The sequence below is a fragment of the Nycticebus coucang genome, chromosome 18 (assembly GCF_027406575.1).
Source record: "Nycticebus coucang isolate mNycCou1 chromosome 18, mNycCou1.pri, whole genome shotgun sequence".
Taxonomy (NCBI): Eukaryota; Metazoa; Chordata; class Mammalia; order Primates; family Lorisidae; genus Nycticebus; species Nycticebus coucang.
The window spans coordinates 34,982,909-35,001,829 of NC_069797.1; the positions used below are offsets into that span (position 1 = coordinate 34,982,909).

At 39.7% G+C, this 18,921-nt stretch overlaps 1 protein-coding gene across 6 annotated transcripts in view; it reads left to right on the forward strand.

The window, feature by feature from the left end:
• The window catches only part of RHOT1 (ras homolog family member T1), an 85,176-nt gene that overhangs the window by 21,133 nt on the left and 45,122 nt on the right, over positions 1-18,921 (forward strand). For all 6 annotated transcript variants that reach the window (XM_053568821.1, XM_053568822.1, XM_053568824.1 and 3 more), the window contains exons 2-6: positions 10,002-10,060; positions 13,254-13,335; positions 16,252-16,295; positions 16,571-16,624; positions 16,780-16,832. In XM_053568821.1, coding sequence (XP_053424796.1) covers positions 10,002-10,060; positions 13,254-13,335; positions 16,252-16,295; positions 16,571-16,624; positions 16,780-16,832 — 292 coding nt within the window. The remainder of the gene's footprint in view (positions 1-10,001; positions 10,061-13,253; positions 13,336-16,251; positions 16,296-16,570; positions 16,625-16,779; positions 16,833-18,921) is intronic.

Sequence of the window (18,921 nt, forward strand, 5' to 3'; positions counted from 1 at the left end):
AAATGTTTTATTATTATTTTCTTTTTACTTCCCACCCTGCTTCTCATACTGTATTTTATAGAACAAACTGAATCTTGATCACTTGCTCAAAGAAACACAGCTGTTAAGTACCCCATTTCCCCGAAAATAAGACATCCTCCAAAAATAAGACCTACTTACAGGAAAGATAAGACATCCCCTGAAAATAAGACCTACCGCATCTTTGGGTAGATGTGCTTTATTTTAAGGTGTGCTTTTTTTTTTTTTTTTTTTACCAAACTATATTTACTGTTGACAGTAGTAAAGGACAACAGATAATGTACAAATTGGTAAATAAACACAACAGCGCTAACAAACACCCCACCCAAGCCCATCCAGCAAAACAGAAGAAATGAGAGCACTTTCAGAAAGAAGTGCTTATTTCTTATTTCTTATTTCAGAAAATAAGACACTGTCTTATTTTCGGGGAAACAGGGTACTAGAACTAAGATTTCAACCCAATTCTGTCTGATTCCAAAGGCTGTGTTCTCTTTCTTCTTTTTTAATGAATTATTTATAATGGACAATAAAGAATAATATAACAAATAATTATCATTTAGCTTAAGAGATAAATTCTCACCAATCAGTTGACACCCCTTCCCATTTTATTGCCCTCTTTTCCCCACAGAAGTAATCTACTTTCTTCTGTTTCAAATCTGTGCTCTTAACCCCTAAGCTATACAGCTGTGTTTATTAAGTGCCACGTGATTTGCCCTTGAGAATTTTCCTATGGGTGATAGTGAAATATTTGTTCCTTAATCTTTCTGGAGATGCTTAGTAACTGGTAGGAAGTGTCATATTTTCACCAAGGAGATCTAAAAAGTCCTTCAAGAGATTACTGGTGATATGAGGTTGCCTAGATATCACACAGGTAAAACACTGTCTTAAGAATACACACTTCTGGCGGCACCTGTGGCTCAGTGAGTAGCCAGTCCCACCGAGGGTGGCAGGTTCAAACCCAGCCTCCGCCAAAATGCAACAAAAAATAGCCGGGCATTGTGGCAGGTGCCTGTAGTCCCAGATACTTGGGAGGCTGAGGCAGGAGAATTGCCTAAGCCCAAGAGCTGGAGGTTGCTGTGAGCTGTGAAGCCATAGCACTCTACCGAGGGCGACAAAGTAAGACTCTGTCTCAAAAAAAAAAAAGAAGAAGAAGAATACACAGTTCTTTACTGGATCACTGATTATTAATTTATGTTTAGAGGCTTCTGGGAGAACTAAATACCTTTCTTTCTTTCCCTTTCCTCTCATCATCTTCCCTCCCCTCCTTTTCTTTCTGTTTCTCCTTCCATCTCCTTTCCTCCTCCCCTTCCTTCCTTTTTTTAATTACGTGATTGAACATAGCACTATCCGTGTGTTTATGGAAGTTTTGTTTTATTTAATATAGTTTTCATATTATCTCCACATGGTCTCTAAGACTAAATTTGTACTTAGAAGACAAACAGGTAAATTAAATTACCAAATGAACTAAAAGTAAGAGGAGTCTGTACAAAAAAAGGTATGTCATAAAGAAGCTTAAATTAATATTCTCTGTATGTTTTTTTTTTTTTTTTTTGTAGAGACAGAGTCTCACTTTATCGCCCTTGGTAGAGTGCCGTGGCGTCACACAGCTCACAGCAACCTCCAACTCCTAGGCTTAGGCGATTCTCTTGCCTCAGCCTCCCAAGTAGCTGGGATTATAGGCGCCTGCCACAACACCCGGCTATTTTTTTTTTTGTTGTTGTTGTTGCAGTTTGGCCGGGGCCGGGTTTGAACCCACCACTCTTGGCATGTGGGGCCGGCGCCCTACCCGCTGAGCCACAGGCGCCACCCTATTCTCTGTATGTTGTCAAGTTTTCCCTGGTTTGATCCAGGCAGGGTGTGAATACATCTGGGTGGAATTAGCGTTCTGGGATAGAAGACCTATTGCAGTGTTTCTCAGGTGTTTTTTTTTTTTAGCCGTAACTTAACTTTCATGGCCTCTGAGTTCTGACACCAACCAAGCGTCCTACAACTCAGTTCAATTGTAGCACTACCTAGAGTTAGCATCAGATTTCACAAAGAACAAGGTTCCCAGCAGGATTGCCCTTACACTTCAGATGCCAGGTGCAAATAGGGCCCTTAAGCTACCGCACTTTAAACTGGTTGAATACTAATTCAGGGTTTCTCACAACCTCTCAGATTCAGTTATTCACTGGAATGACTCACAAAACTCTGGAAAATGCTGTACTTAAAAATTACACAAATGAGACCGGGCATGGTGACTCACACCTCAGAGGCTTAGTGAGGAGGATTACTTGAATTAAGGAGTTCAGCCTGAGCACGAGCAAGACTCTATCTCTAAAAAATAAACAAATATATAATCAAATGAAAGCAAAATAGAACAATTTGAGCCTCTCAAATAATGGCAACAATGGATTACAACCTATAAGAGAATAAGATAATATGGGAATCCATGAGTCCATACTCATATACAGGCATATCTCGGAGATATTGCAAGTTTGGTTCTACATCACAGTAATAAATCAAATATTGCAATGAAATATGTTACATGAATTTTTAGACCGCACTGTACTATAGTGTTAAGTGTGCAATATTATGTCTACAGAAGCAATGTAGATACCTTAATTTAAATATACTTTCTTGCTGAAAAAAATTCTAATCGTCATCTGAGCCTTCAGCAAATTATAATCTTTTTTGCTGGTGAAGGATCTTACCTCAGTGTTGATGCCATCTAGAATGGTGAATTTTTTTCTAGAGGATTTTCAGTTTACTTTTCTCAGGAATCACAATATGAGCTATAACCTTATGAAATACGTTTCTTAAATAATAAACTTGGCGGTGCCTGTGGTGCAGTGAGTAGGGCACCGGCCCCATATACTGAGGGTGGTGGGTTGGAACCCGGCCCCTGCCAAACTGCAACAAAAAAATAGCTGGGCGTTGTGGTGAGCGCCTATAGTCCCAGCTCCTCGGGAAGCTGAGGCAAAAAGAATCACCTAAGCCCAAGAGCTGGAGGTTGCTGTGAGCTGTGATGCCACAGCACTCTACTGAGGGTGACAAAGTGAGACTCTGTCTATAAAAAATAAATAAATAATAAACTTGAAATTACTCTTTGATCCATGGGCTGCAGAATGGATATTGTGTTAAGCAGGCATGGACAACATCAGTTTCCTTGTACATCTCTGTTATAGCTCTTGGGTAATCAAGTGCATTGTCAATGAGCAGTAAAGTTTTGAAAATAATCTTTTATGAGCAGTGGGTCTTTGCAGTGGGCTTAAAATGTTCAATAAGCCATGCTGTTCAGATGTTTTGCCATCCAGGCTTTGTAGTTCCACTTATAAAATACAGGCAGAGAAGATTTAGCATAATTCTTTTTATTATTATTATTATTATTTAGCATAATTCTTAAGGGCCTTAGGATTTTCAGAATAGCGGATGAGCATTGGCTTCAACTTAAGATCACCAGCAGTATTAGCCCTAAACAAGAGTCAGCCTATCCTTGGAAGCTTTCAAGCCAGGTATTAACTTCTTTCTAGCAATGAAAGTTCCAGATGGCGTCATCTTCCAATCTGAGGCCTCCATCCATATTGAAAATCTTGTTTAGTGTAGCCACCTTCCTCCGTGATCTCAGCTAGATCTTCTGGATAACTTGTTGTAACTTCTGCATTTCATTTGCTGCTTCACCTTGCACTTTTATGTTATGAAGATGGCTTCTTTCCTTAAACCACATGAACCAACTTCTACTAGCTTTCAGTTTTTCTTCTGCAGCTTCCTCACTTCTGTCAGCCTTCATAGAATTGAATGGAGTTAGGGTCTTGCTCCTGTTAGGCTTTGTCTGAAGGCAGCAGTTCTCAACCTGTGGGTCTTGACCCCTTTGTAACAATGAAAATACATCCTGTGTATCAGATATTTACATTAGATTCATAACAATAGCAAAATTACAGTTATGAAGTAGCAATGAAAGTAATTTTATGGTTGGGGGTCACCACCACATGAGGAACTATATTAAAAGGTTGTGGCATTAGGAAGGTTGAGAATCACTGGCTTAAGGAAGTGTTGTGGCAGCTTTGATCTTCTATCCAGACCACTAAAACTTTCTCTATATCAGCACTAAAACTGTTTCACTTTATTGTCATTGGTGTGTTCATTTGAGTATCACTTTTAATTTCCTTCAAGAACTTTTCCTGGCTGGGAGTGATGGCTCATGCTTGTAATCCTAATATTCTGGGAGGCCGAGGCAGGTGGATTGCCTGAGCTGAGGAGTTCGAGACCAGCCTGAGCAAGAGCGAGACCTTGTCTCTAAAAAATAGCCGGGCATTGTGGCGGGCGCCTGTAGTCCCAGCTACTTGGGAGGCTAAGGCAAGAGAATCACTTGAGCCTGAGTTGGAAGTTGTTGTGAGCTATGACACCACAGCACTCTACCGAGGGTGACATAGTAAGACTCGGTCTCAAAAGAAACAAAACCCTTTTCCTTTGTATTCACAACTTTGCTAATTGGCTTTCCATGGGTCTTGGCTTTCAACATGTCTTCTCACTAAGCTCTTGATTTAAAGTGAGAGATGTGCAACTCTTCCTTTCACTTTAACACTTAGAGGCCACTGTAGGATTATAAATTGGCCTAATTTTAATATTGGTGTGTCTCGGAATAAGGAGGCCCAAGATGAGTGAGAGAGACAGTTTAGTTGGTCAGTGGAGTAGTCAGAACACACCCAGCATTTATAGATTAAATTCACTATCTAATATGGGCACGGTTCATGGTACACCAAAACAATTACAATAGTAACAGCTGGGTGCTGTTGTGGCAGGTGACTATCATCCCACCTACTCAAGATCCTAAAGGTGGGAGGATCGCTTGATTCCAGGATTTCTGGGCTAGAGTGCTCTATGCTAATCTGGTGTCCATACTAGTTCAGCATCAATATGGTGACCTCTCAGGAGTGGGGGACCACCAGGTTGCCTAAGGTGGGGTGAACTGGCCTAGGTTGGAAATGGAGCAGGTCAAAACTCCTGTGCTGATTAGTGGTGGGGTCACACCTGTGAATTTCTAGTGCTGGCAAGCCTGGGCAACACAGCAAGTGCCTGTCTCTAAAAACAATAATGACAGCATCAGAGATCACTGATCACAAATCACCATAACAGATATAATAATAATGAAAAAGCTTGAACTACTGCAAGGATTACCAAAATGTAACCCAGAGACACAAAGTGAACATTTGCAGCTGGAAAAATGGTGCCAATAGACTTGCTTGACACAGGGTTGCCACAAACCAAATTGTAAAAAATGTAATTTTATTGCAAAGTGCAATGAAGTGAAATGAAGTATGTCCTGTATGTGTGTATCAGAAGGGAAAGTTTTTCCTTACAGTAGAAAGTGTAGTAGTATAGAACTATTGGCAGAAATAGAAAATCACTATCGGGAGGCGCCTGTGGCTCAATCGGTAAGGGGCCGGCCCCATATACCGAGGGTGGCGGGTTCAAACCCGGACCCGGCCAAACTGCAACCAAAAAATAGCCGGGCGTTGTGGCGGGCGCCTGTAGTCCCAGCTACTCGGGAGGCTGAGGCAAGAGAATCGCTTAAGCCCAGGAGTTGGAGGTTGCTGTGAGCTGTGTGAGGCCACGGCACTCTACCGAGGGCCATAAAGTGAGACTCTGTCTCTACAAAAAAAAAAAAGAAAGAAAAAGAAAATCACTATCTAGGAACCACTACAGCAATGTTTCATTTATTTATTTATTTTTGAGACATCTCACTATGTCACTCTCAGTAGAGTGCAGTGGCATCACAGCTCACAGCAACCTCAAACTCTTGGGCTTAAGCAGTTCTCTTGTCTCAGCCTCCCAAGTAGCTGGGACTACAGGTGCTGGTCACAATGCCTGGCTATTGTGTTGTTGTTGTAGTTATTGTTGTTTGGCAGGCCTGGGCCGGATTTGAACCTGCCAGCCCTGGGGTATGTGGCAGCGCTCTAATCACTGAGCATAGGTGCTGAGCCAGCAATGTTTGTTTCAAACAAGAATCATCGATAAGTATGAGACTTGTAAGCAGAAGTTTGATAGTCTCAAAGTATTTCCTTACAAGGGAAAAATAACTTCCAAGTATAGACACTGGTGAACACCACCTCTAACATCATCATTAATGGAACAAATTGAAGTCATCTGCCTTTTGCTGTGATGCATTGAGAGGGACAGTATCACTTTTGGATTATTCTTGCTAAAAACACACAAACATTAAAGAATATTAAAACCATGGATGGCACCTGTGGCTCAAGGAGTGGGGCGCTGGCCCCATATACCAGGGGTGGCAGGTTCAAGCCCGGTCCCGGCTAAAAAAAACTGCAAAAGAAAAAAAGAAAAGTGTAGGATTCTGCAGGGGACTTTGTGTGGGGCTCTGCCATTGTGGGGCAGAATTAAAAAAAAAAAAAAAAAGAGTAAGAAACTTCCAGATTAAAGAAAGGTAAAGAAACTCGACAACCAGGGTGGCGCCTGTGGCTCAAAGGAGTAGGGCGCCAGCCCCATATGCTGGAGGTGGCGGGTTCAAACCCAGCCTTGGGTTTGAACTGCAAAAAACTGCAAAAAAAAAAAAAAAAAGAAAAGAAAAGAAAGAAAGAAATGTGACAACCAAATGTAGTGTTTGATCCTGGACAAGAAAAAAAAATTTTTTTTTCTATAAAGGGTAGTAGTGGTACAGATGATAAGATGTGAATAAGGCGGGCAGGATTGTATTGGTGTTCATTTCCTATTCTTGATGCTGTAGTATGGGTACGCCAAAGAATGATCTTATCTTTAGGAAATATACACTAAGGTATATTTACTCTCAGATGATTTAAAATATGTATTAATATATATAAAGAAAATAATGAAATGAAAATATGGTAAAATGTTAACCTGTGGGGAATGTGGATAAAGGATAGACATGAATCCTTTGTATTATTTTTGCAATTTCTCAGTCTGAAACTTTCTCAGAATAAATTAACAAAAAATAAAACTGAGCCAGAGCTGATGAATTACTCACCAGTGAATCAGTAAATATTCTAACTAACTTTTTTTTTTTTTAAAGTATTTGTGTGTGAGATGCATGCTATCTTTAGAGGTCATCATTACCTTCAGTCTTATTAACTATTAGTAGTAGTTTTTAAAGTATGGAATGATAAAGCAAAGTACTGGCTTGGCCAGCTAGAGATTGCAGCCAACTTTTTTATTTTGAGAGGGGGGCTTGCTCTCTTACCCAGGCTGCAGTGCAGTCAGTGGCAGTATCATAGCTCACTGCAACCTCAAACTCCTGGAACCTTCCTCCTCTGGCCTCAGCCTCCAAGTAGCTGAGACTACAGGCAGGCACCTTTAAGCAGATAATTTTTAAAAAATTTTTTTGTAGTGATGGGGTGATACTGTCTTGCTCAGCCTGGTCCCAACCAAACTCCTGGTCTCCAGCAATCCTCCTGCCTCAGTCTCTCAAAGTGCTGGGATCACAGGCATATATACCTGACCTGCAACTAATCTTTTAGTGAGATCCTAAGGGAAAAAAACAATGTCTCTGGGTCCCACTTTCTTCATTTGAAAATGTTGTAGAGAGCTGAATAAACTGACATTATTGACTGGGTTCTAGAAATTCCATAATGATTTGCTTTGGATTCACTGCCATCATCAGAAACTCAGAGAAATGTTAACTATTATCAGCTACTTGAGAAAGGCCCAAGGTTTCTTACACAAGTCAATTGAAAGGTTGCTACAGATCAGCTAGAAGACACCTGTTACACCAGCAGAACTCCCGTGTTCACAGCACTGTCTAAGTAGTCGGACTCTCCTTCCTGTGTGCCAGCCATTTTTTACTTTCCCAAAAGACTTGACTTTCTTTTAATCATTTAAGAAGGGAATGTAACTTTTCTTAACTCTAAAAATGTTCATTTCTTTTCTGTTTAGATTTTAATTTTGGAAACTATCATTTGCTATGATGGCAGAGACCAATAGGGAGGTGGACTGTTTTCCTCTAGAATCATGAAAGCATTTAGTTGATAAGCAGCTAAATGTGAAACAGTTGTAATTGTGTGATTAGAAAGTGATTGGCAACTTTTATAATAAAAATTAGTAATTCAAAGTTTGTATATTAAATTTCTAGAATAGAAAATGTAACAGAGAAGTTTCTTCTAACTTTTTAAATACAATACCTTTGGGGGAGTACTGAGTCTTGCTCTGTCTCCCCTGCTAGAGTGGAGTGCTGTGATCATAGCTCGCTGCAACAATCCTATCTGCCTCCAAGCAGCTGGGGCTACAGCACACACCATGACAGCTGACTAATTTTTTTTCTGTTTTTAATAGAGACAAGGTCTGCTCAGGCTGGCTTCAGACTCCTTAGAAGCTCAAGTGATCCTCTCACTTCAGCTTCTTAGAGTGCTTGAATTATAGGCATGAGCCAGTACGCCTGGCCTAAACATAATGCTCTTAAAAAACAGAGAATATAGGGTTAAATGAGGTGAAAGCTATATTAGTTTGCTGTAAGCACGTCAAATTGTATAAAAAAAAATCAACACATTGTACCCCACATATGCATAAATGTATTCATGATCTATATGTATATAACTTAATAAAAAAAAGAATATAGGGTTATAGAGAAATAAGAATTCTGATAGTCTGTTGGTAATGATGTAAATTGGTTTATTCTTTTTGGGAGATAGTTTACCAATATCTGTTAAAAACAAAAAGATCATGTGTGCTGACTTGAGATCTACTTCTGAGAAGTAGTAGCCGGACATTGTAGTGGGCGCCTGTAGTCCCAGCTACTTGGGAGGCTGAGGCAAGAGAATCGCCTAAGCCCAGGAGTTGGAGGTTGCTGTGAGCTTTGACACCATGGCACTCTACTGAGGGCAATAAAGTGAAACTCTGTCTTTAAAAAACAAACAAACAGGGTGGCACCTGTGGCTCAAAGGGGTAGGGCGCCAGCCCCATATGCTGGAGGTGGCAGGTTCAAACCCAGCCCCGGCCAAAAACTGAAAAAAAAAAAACAAAAACAAAAACAAAAAAACTGTATACCTATTAAGCAATAACTCTTCCTTTCTCCCTTCCCAGGAGATATGCATAATTAGGTGGTAATGAAAAATCGCATAGTAGTATGAATACTGTGATTCCACTGTAGTAAATTATTATAAGTTAACATAGGAAAAATCTGCGAGAATATATGTACTAAACAGTTGCTGAGGGATTTAATGGGAGACTTTTGCTTTCACAATATGTATTTTATTAATCTTTTTTGAAAACAAAAAAGATTAGGCCAGGCAAGGTGGCTCATGCCTGTAATCCTCCTACTCTGGGAGGCCAAGGAGTGTGGATTGCCTGAGCTCACCAGTTCAAGACCAGCATGAGCCAGAGTGAGACCTCGTTTCTAAAAACAGCTGGGCGTGTGGCAGGTGCCTGTAGTCCCAGCTACACAGGAGGTTAAGACAAGAGAATTGCTTGAGCCCAAGAATTTGAGGTTTCTGTGAGTTGAGATACTACAGCACTCTACTGAGGATGAGAAAGTGAGACTGTGTCTCAAAAAAAAAAAAAAGAAAGAAAGAAAATGAAAACAATGAATGTGTCACTTTTTATTTTTTATTTTTTTTTGAGACAGAGTTTTGCTCTGTGACCCTGGCTAGAGTGCAGTCGTGTCATCCTAGCCTGGGCTCAAGTGATCTTCCTGCCTCAGCCTGAGTAGCTAGGACTGCAACTGCATCCAGCTAATTTTTTTATTTTTAGTTAAGGTGGGGTCTCATCCTTACCCTTACTCAGGTCTCTTAACTCATGAGTTCAAGAGATCCTCTTGCATTGGCCTCCCAGAGTGCTAAGATTACTGGTGTGAGTCACCACGCTGGCTGAGTACAGTTTACTTTTCTAAGCAGAAAAAATACAGGTGGTGTACTAAACTTGGTAATTTGGATTCATCTGAGTTTAGGTAACAAATAGCAGATTTCTTTATGTGATTGCAGAATTTGAGCTTATGTAGACTAAATACTTTATTAAAGTAATGATTTTTCTTTTCACAGCTAGAGTTGGGAAGACATCACTGATTATGTCTCTGGTCAGTGAAGAATTTCCAGAAGAGGTAAACATTTTTATTTCTTTTCCGTATTTAAAATGCTTTTAAATTATCAAAACTGAATTGAAATGAAATAAACTCTTACTTTTGCACATGTTTCCTTTTTGACAGTTTGTTTTAACTGAAGGAAATGCTTCAGTGATGACCGTTGTGATTTTTAATAAGCTCATGTTAGTGTATGGAGGACGTCTATGAAGTGGGTGTAGAAGAAAGAGTGAAGCTACACCTGAGTCCACCTGAGTCCATTCCTGTCTTTGATCTTATCTAGCACATTGGTCCTCTCTGTACTTAGTTGTCTCATTGGTAAAATGAGAGCTGGAAGGGACACATGTACAATCTAAGCTATGCAACGCTTTCTTAACAATAAAATGTTGCTCATAAGTTCAAAATAAAAAAGAGATGATGAGCGTTCCATGAGTTGAAGTTAGGATGAAAGGTGTGAATCCCCACTTTGGTTCTCCCCGACGCTGGTCTATGAGCTGTATTTGTTAGAACCACTAAAATTCTAAAACAACAAGCTCCGTCTGTAACTGACCGAACAATCAAGTGAGGTAACTCACTATCTTTGGACCAGCCACCTAAAAGGGTTATTGTGGGTCTCAAATGTGATGAGCTTAATAGTAGTAAAGTGCCACCCAAAGTAGTAAGGTGATTTTATTACTACTGGCAGTACATTACATTTTGTAAATTTCAGTATGAGCGGCTATTGGCCAAATCCTTGTGTAAATTTGGAATATTGTTATAGGGAATGGGATCCATGCATCAGGATAAAAATGATTTCTATGTGTTTCTTACAAAAAAGGTATTATTAGTGTCACAGGTTACATATGCCCTTTCCTTAGGGTAGTTACCAATATCTGTATTAATTTCATTGTTCAGACAGGAATTTTTTTTTTTTTTTTTTTTTTTTGGTTTTTGGCCAGGGCTGGGTTTGAACCCACCACCTCTGGCATATGGGACTGGCGCCCTACTCCTTGAGCCACAGGGGCCACCCTAGACAGGAATTTGATGTGTTTTGTAATAGTGTTTTCAACATTTATAGCCACATGATGGTTTGCTTTTTTCTCTTAGATAAGCTAGCTAAATAAGTAATTACTTAATTTAAGATATGTATATTTTCATGTTTTGTTTGTGGAATCAATAGCATGAATTTATAACCACTCAGTGTATAGTATGTTAAAGTTTTCTGTGATAGTTTAACCTAGTTTAAAATCGTTTTACCATAGTCCTCTTGAGTGTTGGTAAGGTTTTTTTAATTAATTAAAAGACAGTAAAAAAACCCCAACATACGGTCTTTTAGAAAAATGGTGTATGTAGCCAGTTATCTTCTGGAAGAAATACATTTTGATTATTTGTTGGTTTACTTGAAGAAGATTTTGAATTAATTTAGTTCCTCATTGGCAGAGTATCTTAAGCCTTCAACAAAATAGAATGATTAAAACTTTATGTGATAACCTGAAAAAAAGCAAACACAATAGAATGAACTGGACTATGCCTATAATCCCAGGCAGTAATCCTCAGGAAACTGAGGCAGAAGGATAGTGTAAGGCCAGGAGTTCAAGACCAGCCTGAACAATGTAGTGAGACCAACCCTTCTCTACAAAAATAAAAAATAAAAATATTAGCCAGGCACAGTACCACACATCTGTAGTCCCAGCTTCTTAGGAGACTGAGGTGGGAGGATTGCTTGAACCTAGGAATTTAACAGAACAGTGAGCTATGATCATGTCACTGCATTCCAGCCTGGGCAACAGAGCAAGATCCTGTCTCTAAAAATTAAAAAAAAAATCTATGCTTGGTGCCTGTAGCTCAGTGGCTATGACACCAGCCACATAGACTAGAGTTGGTGGGTTTGAATCCAGCCCAGGCCTGCCAATCAACAATGACAACTACAACCAAAAAATAAAAAAATAGCCAGGCATTGTGGTGGGTGCCTGTGGTCCCAGCTATTTGGGAGGCTGAGGCAAGAGAATCACTTAAGCCCAAAAGTTTGAGGTTGCTGGGAACTGTGATGCCATGGCATTCCACCCAGGGCAAAGCTTGAGACTCTCTCAAAAAAAAAAAAAAAAAATCTAATGTTTGAAACACTAAATTAATTTAGGAATTGTTTGTGCCTGTGTCAAATCTGAAATATTCTTAATATGTCCTATGCTGGGCTGGGCTTGGCTCATGTCTGTAATCCTAATACACTGGGAGACCAAGGCAGGTGATTGCTTGAGCTCAGATGTTCAAGACAAGCCTGAGCTAGACCGAGGAGACTCTGTCTCTATAAAAATAGCAAAACTAGCCAGGTGTTGTGGTGGGCCCCTGTAGTCCCAGCTAGTCACTAAGCTGAGGCAAAAGAATCACTTAAGCCCAAGAGTTTGAGGTTGCTGTGAGCTACGATGACATCACGGCACTCTACCAAGAGAAACAGAATGAGACTCTGTCTCAAAAAAAAAAAAAAAAAAAAAAGTCCTATGCCTACATAGGTAGAAATGAGAATTAAAAAAAAAAAAGTTTGTGTCACACAATTTTAATATATATTTACATCTGTGGAAAAGCACAAAAATAAACACTTAAAGATACACCAAATGGGTATGGGTGAAGAAGGCATGTACCTTATCTAAAATGCCTGGGACTAGGAGTGTTTCAAATTTCAGATTTTGGGGTATTTGCATAATTACAGGTTAAGTATCCCCTATCTGAAAATCAGAAATGCTCCAATAAGTGTTTTCTTTGACATCATATCAGCACTCAAAAAGGCTAGAATTTTGGAGCATTTTTGGTTTGGGGAGTTTTATTTTTATTTATTTACTTTTTAGGGACCGAATCTTGTTCTGTCACCCAGGCTGGAGTGTCGTGGTGCAATTCTAGCTCACTGTAGCCCTGAACTCTTGGACTCAAGCAGTTCTTTCACCTCAGCCTCTCAGGTAGCTGGGACTCCAATTACATGCCACCACAGCTGGCTAATTTTTTATGTTTTAGGGAAAGGATCTCACTATGTTGTCCAAGCCGGTCTCAAACTCCTGGCCTCAAATAATCTTCCTGCCACAGCTTCCCAAAGTGCTAGGATTAGCAAGTGCAGTGGCACATGCCTGGTTTTGGAATTTTAGATTAAGGCTATTTAACCTGTACAGATACATTTATATAATCTTTTCACAAGTTTGATTGATAATATCCAGAGTTATTCCTTTTCTATATTTGTTTGCAAACAAAGGTTCCTCCTCGGGCAGAAGAAATCACCATTCCAGCTGATGTCACCCCTGAGAGAGTTCCAACACATATTGTAGATTACTCAGGTAATAAATATCCTCTGGTAAGTGAAAGTGTAGGGTTAACTTCATAGTATTGGGAAAGGAAACTTAGGTTTTACAAAATGTTCAAAGAAGGTAGTCCTTTCTCTGTAGCAATAAATGATCCTTCATGATTCTTGTTTCATTTATTGTCTCTCTGCCACCACCCACATCCCATCCACACCCTCCATCTGGCAATTCTCCCAAATTAACAAATTGGGTTCCATAATAATGAAAAGGAGGAGGAATGTAAATGACCAGCAGTCATTACCTTCTTTGAATTGACATGTTTGCAGAGAGAAGTTCTGGGTCAGGCATAAGCATGCTCTTGTGATTTACGAAGGGTTCTGAATTCAAGAATTTGTTGAGTTTTGGATTTGTTCTTCAATTTGCCAATATTTTTCCCAGATAAGATAATAATTAAAACAATTGGCTTGCTTACATTATATGATTTTAGGAGCGTATCGGTATTGCTTTTAATAACTTAAATTTTTTTTATGTATTAACCATTAAATTGTTTACTCTACAACTTCTTTTTTAAAAATTGGGTGTAAATACATTGATAATACTTTGTTTGGTCTAGCTGGTATTAAAGCAATACTAGGGCTTGGCGCCTGTGGCTTAAGCAGATAAGGCGCCAGCCACATACACCTGAGCTGGTGGGTTCGAATCCAGCCTGGGCCCGCCAAACAAACGACGACAGCTGCAACCAAAAAATAGCCGGGCGTTGTGGCAGGCGCCTGTAGTCCCAGCTACTTGGGAGGCAGAGGCAGGAGAATTGCTTGAGCCCAGGAGTTGGAGGTTGCTGTGAGCTGTGATGGCAGGCACTGGACCCAGGGTGACAGCTTGAGGCTCTGTCTCAAAAAGAAAGAAAGAAATACTTGAACTATACTGTTTAATGCCTGAGGCTATTAAGCATTTGAAATGTAACTATTCAAATTTGAAATATGCTGTAGAACAGGTGTAGTGGCTCACATCTGTAATCCTAACACTCTGGGAGGCCAAGGCAGGTAGATTGCCTGAGCTCAGGAGTTCAAGACAAGTCTGAGCAAGAGGGAGACCCAGTCTCTATTAAAATAGAAAAACTAGCTGGGCATGGTGATGGATGCCTGTGGTCCCAGCTACTTTGTAGGCTGAGGCAGGAAGATTGCTGAGCCCAAGAGTTTGAGATTGCTGTGAGCTACTCTACCCCAGCGTAACAGAGTGAGACTGTGTCTCAAAAAAAAAAAAAAAAAGTGCTGTAAGTATAAAATACAACTAGATTTTGAAGACTTAGCATGAAAAAAGGGGTGGTGCCTGTGGCTCAAGGAGTAGGGCGCCGGTCCCATATGCCGGAGGTGGCAGGTTCAAACCTAGCCCCGGCCAAAAAAAAAAAGAAAAAAAGATGTAAAAATGTCTCAGTAATTTTTTCTATTGAGTACATGTTGAAATACAATTTTTTTTTTTTTTTGAGACAGAGTCTCACTATGTTGCCCTCAGTAGAGTGCTGTGCCGTTACAGCTCACAGCAACCTGGAACTCTTTGGCTCAAGTGATTCTCTTGCCTCAGCCTCCCAAATAGCTGAGACTACAAGCGCCTGCCACAACGCCCGGCTATTTTTTTGTTGTAGTTGTCATTGTTTTTTAACTGGCTTGGGCCAGGTTCAAACCTGCCATGCTTGGTGTATTTGGCTGGCGCCGTAACCACTGTGCTACAGGCACCAAGCCAGAGATATAAATATTTTTTGATATTAGGTTAGATAAAAATTTAATTTTACCTATTTACCTATTTTAATGGTTACTACTAGAAAATTAAAAATTATGTATTTGAGGCTGGGAATAGTGGCTCATGCCTGTAATCCCAGGACTTGGAGAGGCCTATGCGGGAGGGTCACTTGAGGCCAGGAGTTGAGACCTGCCTGGGCATATCTATCTCTAAAAAAAGAAAAAAATTAGCTGGGCATGGTGGTGCATACCTGTATTCCTATCTACTGAAGGGGCTGACGTGGGAGGATTACTTGAGTCCAGGAGTTGCAGGAGTACAGTGAGCTATGATCAGGTCACTTCATTCCAGGCTGGGCAACAGTGTGAGACCTTGTCTCTTAAAAATAAAATCAATCTCACAACTACTTTTATTTATATAATTTTTTTCAATATTTATAGCCACATTATTAGATTTACTTCAGTATTATTACAGAGTTGAAGCCTTAACCCATTGATTACTCAACATACGGAAAGATACTAAAAATACAACATGTTATGTAGCGTTGTATAAAATACCATTAAACTCATAGTATATGAGTTTAATATATTAGTTTATATGTCAGAAATAACAAGCATTTATAGGAGGAGACACATGTAACCTGAGATGGTCTAAATTAATATGCCAATAATTACTTTGGTTGTCAATTCTTGTTTCCTCATCCTATCGATATCATGTGTATCCCCTGCACCTATAGAATTGCAGGCACATCCACTCATTGAGACCAGTTCTAGCTAGAGATCTATGATAAAGAGGGGTACAATTTTGCTTGTGGGCCCTATTTATTATTACTCCCATCTGCAATCTAGATCTTAAGCTAGTTATTAACCAGATTTTCGTCTGGCCTTATGACTCTGTGTGTATATAGACTGTTTGTTCAGGCTTCTCACTCTTTAGCACCTCTTTTTCTTGCTTGGTGTTCCTGATCTCCTTTGTCTAACTCTTTTCAACTCTTGATCAGATGTCGGCCTAGATTTGCTACACAGTGCCTCTGCTTGTCGACTTTGAATTCTAGCCAGCTACCTTATCATAGTTTAACTGTTTCCTTCCCCTGTGTTGGCATCATGACCCAGTCTTGACTGTACCGTGTGCTTTGAAGGACGTTGCATGTATTTTAGCTTGACCATTTGTTTAAGTGAAAGTATTTACAATATGAAGCATTGACTTTTTGTCATTTAATAGAAGCAGAACAAAGTGATGAACAACTTCATCAAGAAATATCACAGGTGAGTTTCAAAAATCAGTGGTGATTCCACGCGGTCTGCCTTTTTCATTCTCTCCCCAGGGGGCCTTCTCAGTTCTTTGTTGGTAGTGCTGATACTGAGTTTGCATTTCTCCTGTAAATCCTCAGAAACTGTTTCCTCTAAGAGGCAAGCAATTTTTTAAGTTTTTAAAGTTGTTTTCTCCTTTCCCCCCTATATATTAGTTATTTGATAATTAAATGCTACTTTGATCTTTTTATGATCTAAAAATGCCATTAATTTGTTAAATTTTTTTCTAGGCTAACGTCATCTGCATAGTGTATGCTGTTAACAACAAGCATTCTATTGATAAGGTATGAATGTGTGATCTTTTTTTCCCACTATATTTAAATTTCAATAGGGCACTTACAAAGTTGATGCTCAATTTAGAATTTCATGGGTCTAAGGGCAGAGAGCTGTTCAAAGAAGCGCCTCATCATGGCTTAGTTCTTCTTAATTTTCATTTTAGGTAACGAGTCGATGGATTCCTCTCATAAATGAGAGAACGGACAAAGACAGCAGGTATTTTTTTCTCTCTCAAACTTTGTATATCAAAAAATTTCAAACTTACAGAAAAGGTGCAAGAAATAGTACATCGAACTTTTATTTTTATTATTTTTTTTTTTTTGTAGAGACAGAGTCTCACTATACTGCCCTCGAGTAGAGTGCCGTGGCGTCACACGGCTCACAGCAACCTCTAACTCTGGGCTTACGCGATTCTCTTGCCTCAGCCTCCCAAGCAGCTGGGACTACAGGCGCCCACCACAACGCCCGGCTATTTTTTTTGTTGTTGTTGCAGTTTGGCCGGGGCTGGGTTTGAACCCACCACCCTCGGCATATGGGGCCGGCGCCCTACTCACTGAGCCACAGGCGCCGCCCACATCGAACTTTTATAAACCTCATCCTTCTGGGTGTAGTGGCTCACTCCTGTAATCCCAGCACTATGGGAGGCTGAGGAGGGAGAATTGCTTGAGCTCAGGAGTTCTAGAGACTGGCCTGAGCGAGAGGGAGACCCAACTCATGAAAAAAATTGAAAAACCCAGCAGGGCGCCGCAGTGGAGTGCCTGTAATCCCAGTGGCTTCCGGAGGCTGAGGCATCGCTTGCAGTGAGCTATGATGCCATTGCACTCTGTTCAGGGGCATAGGGTGGGACTGTCTCAACAGCAACCAAAAAAGCAAATAAAAAATAAGCAAAGAAATAAAATTTAAAAATTAATTAAAAAGAAAAACCTTTCATCCACCAGTTAACATTTTCCCACGTTTTCTTTATCTGTTGATTTATCTGTCTACCTTTTTTCAAGGGAGTAATGTGAGGTAATAAATGTATTCAAGATTAAAGCAGGAAACAGAGCTATGATACTATAATGATTTCAAACTTGAGGCAGATTAAATATTTTGATAATAGGGTGGCGCCTATGGCTTAGCGAGTAGGGTGCTGGCCCCATATACCGAGGGTGGCGGGTTCAAACTGGCCCTAGCCAAACTGCAATAAAAAAATAGCCAGGTGTTGTGGCAGGCACCCATAGTCCCAGCTACTTGGGAGGCTGAGGCAAGAGAATTGTCTAAGCCCAAGAGCTGGAGGTTGCTATGAGCTGTGATGTCACAGTACTCTACAGAGGGTGACAAATTAAGACTCTGTCTCTCAAAAATATATATATATATATTTTGATAATTTTTCTTTCAAATGTAAGAGAAATTCTAACTGCTTGGATTCTCAGCTTTTGAATCCATATTCCACCTGTATTTTATATGTATATGTATATCTTAAGACGCCTCCTTGATGAGGTATGGTCTTCTTCCCCATTGCCGATTGCTTGCAGTGTGGTCTGTGTAAGGGTACAGACTTGGAAAAAGAACAGCCTTTGAAATCTGGTTTTCCACTTAGACTTCAACTTCATTTGGCTTCTTAGTTTCCTCATCTATAAGTAAAGATGAGAATAATACCTATCTTGGCTACATTTTGTTACTTTGAGAATTAAATGAAATAATACATGTATAAGCACTTAAAAAACTCTAGAGATGTTCATTTAGGAATTCATGCAGGCAGATTTCTTTGAAATTCTTTGAAAGAAATATATGTATGATAAATAAACAACAAGAGAAAAACATATTTTGTACTTTGCTGAGCAGAATGGTAGTTCTAGATTTTAATGTTTTAAGGGTTTTTTTTTTTGTTTGTTTATTTGTTTTAGACAGGGTTGTACTCTGATGCCTGGGCTACAGTTAAATCAAAATGGAAACAAAAACATTTTCTTGAAATACTATTGAGTCAAAAATAAATTATTTACAAAGTACTTGAGTCACCTTAAATGTTGGGAAAATCAGACTAATATCTATGTATTGTATACATTTGATTTTTTTACTCAATTTTTTAGATTGCTCTTTTAGCTAGGCACTTTTGTGCCTGAAACTCAAAAGGTCCAGTTCTGAACAGTTGAGTGTAGTTGTGTACTCTCTGCCTCACGTATATTTATGGAAGGGAGACCATGAATGAGACAGCACTGTATGTGCTGTGCCTTGCAGTTAATGGCTCTTCTTCATCACAGTTTTAACTCTGTGGTGACTTACTGACAAGGCGGACAAGAGAGAATGATACTCTAGAGCTGGCTGT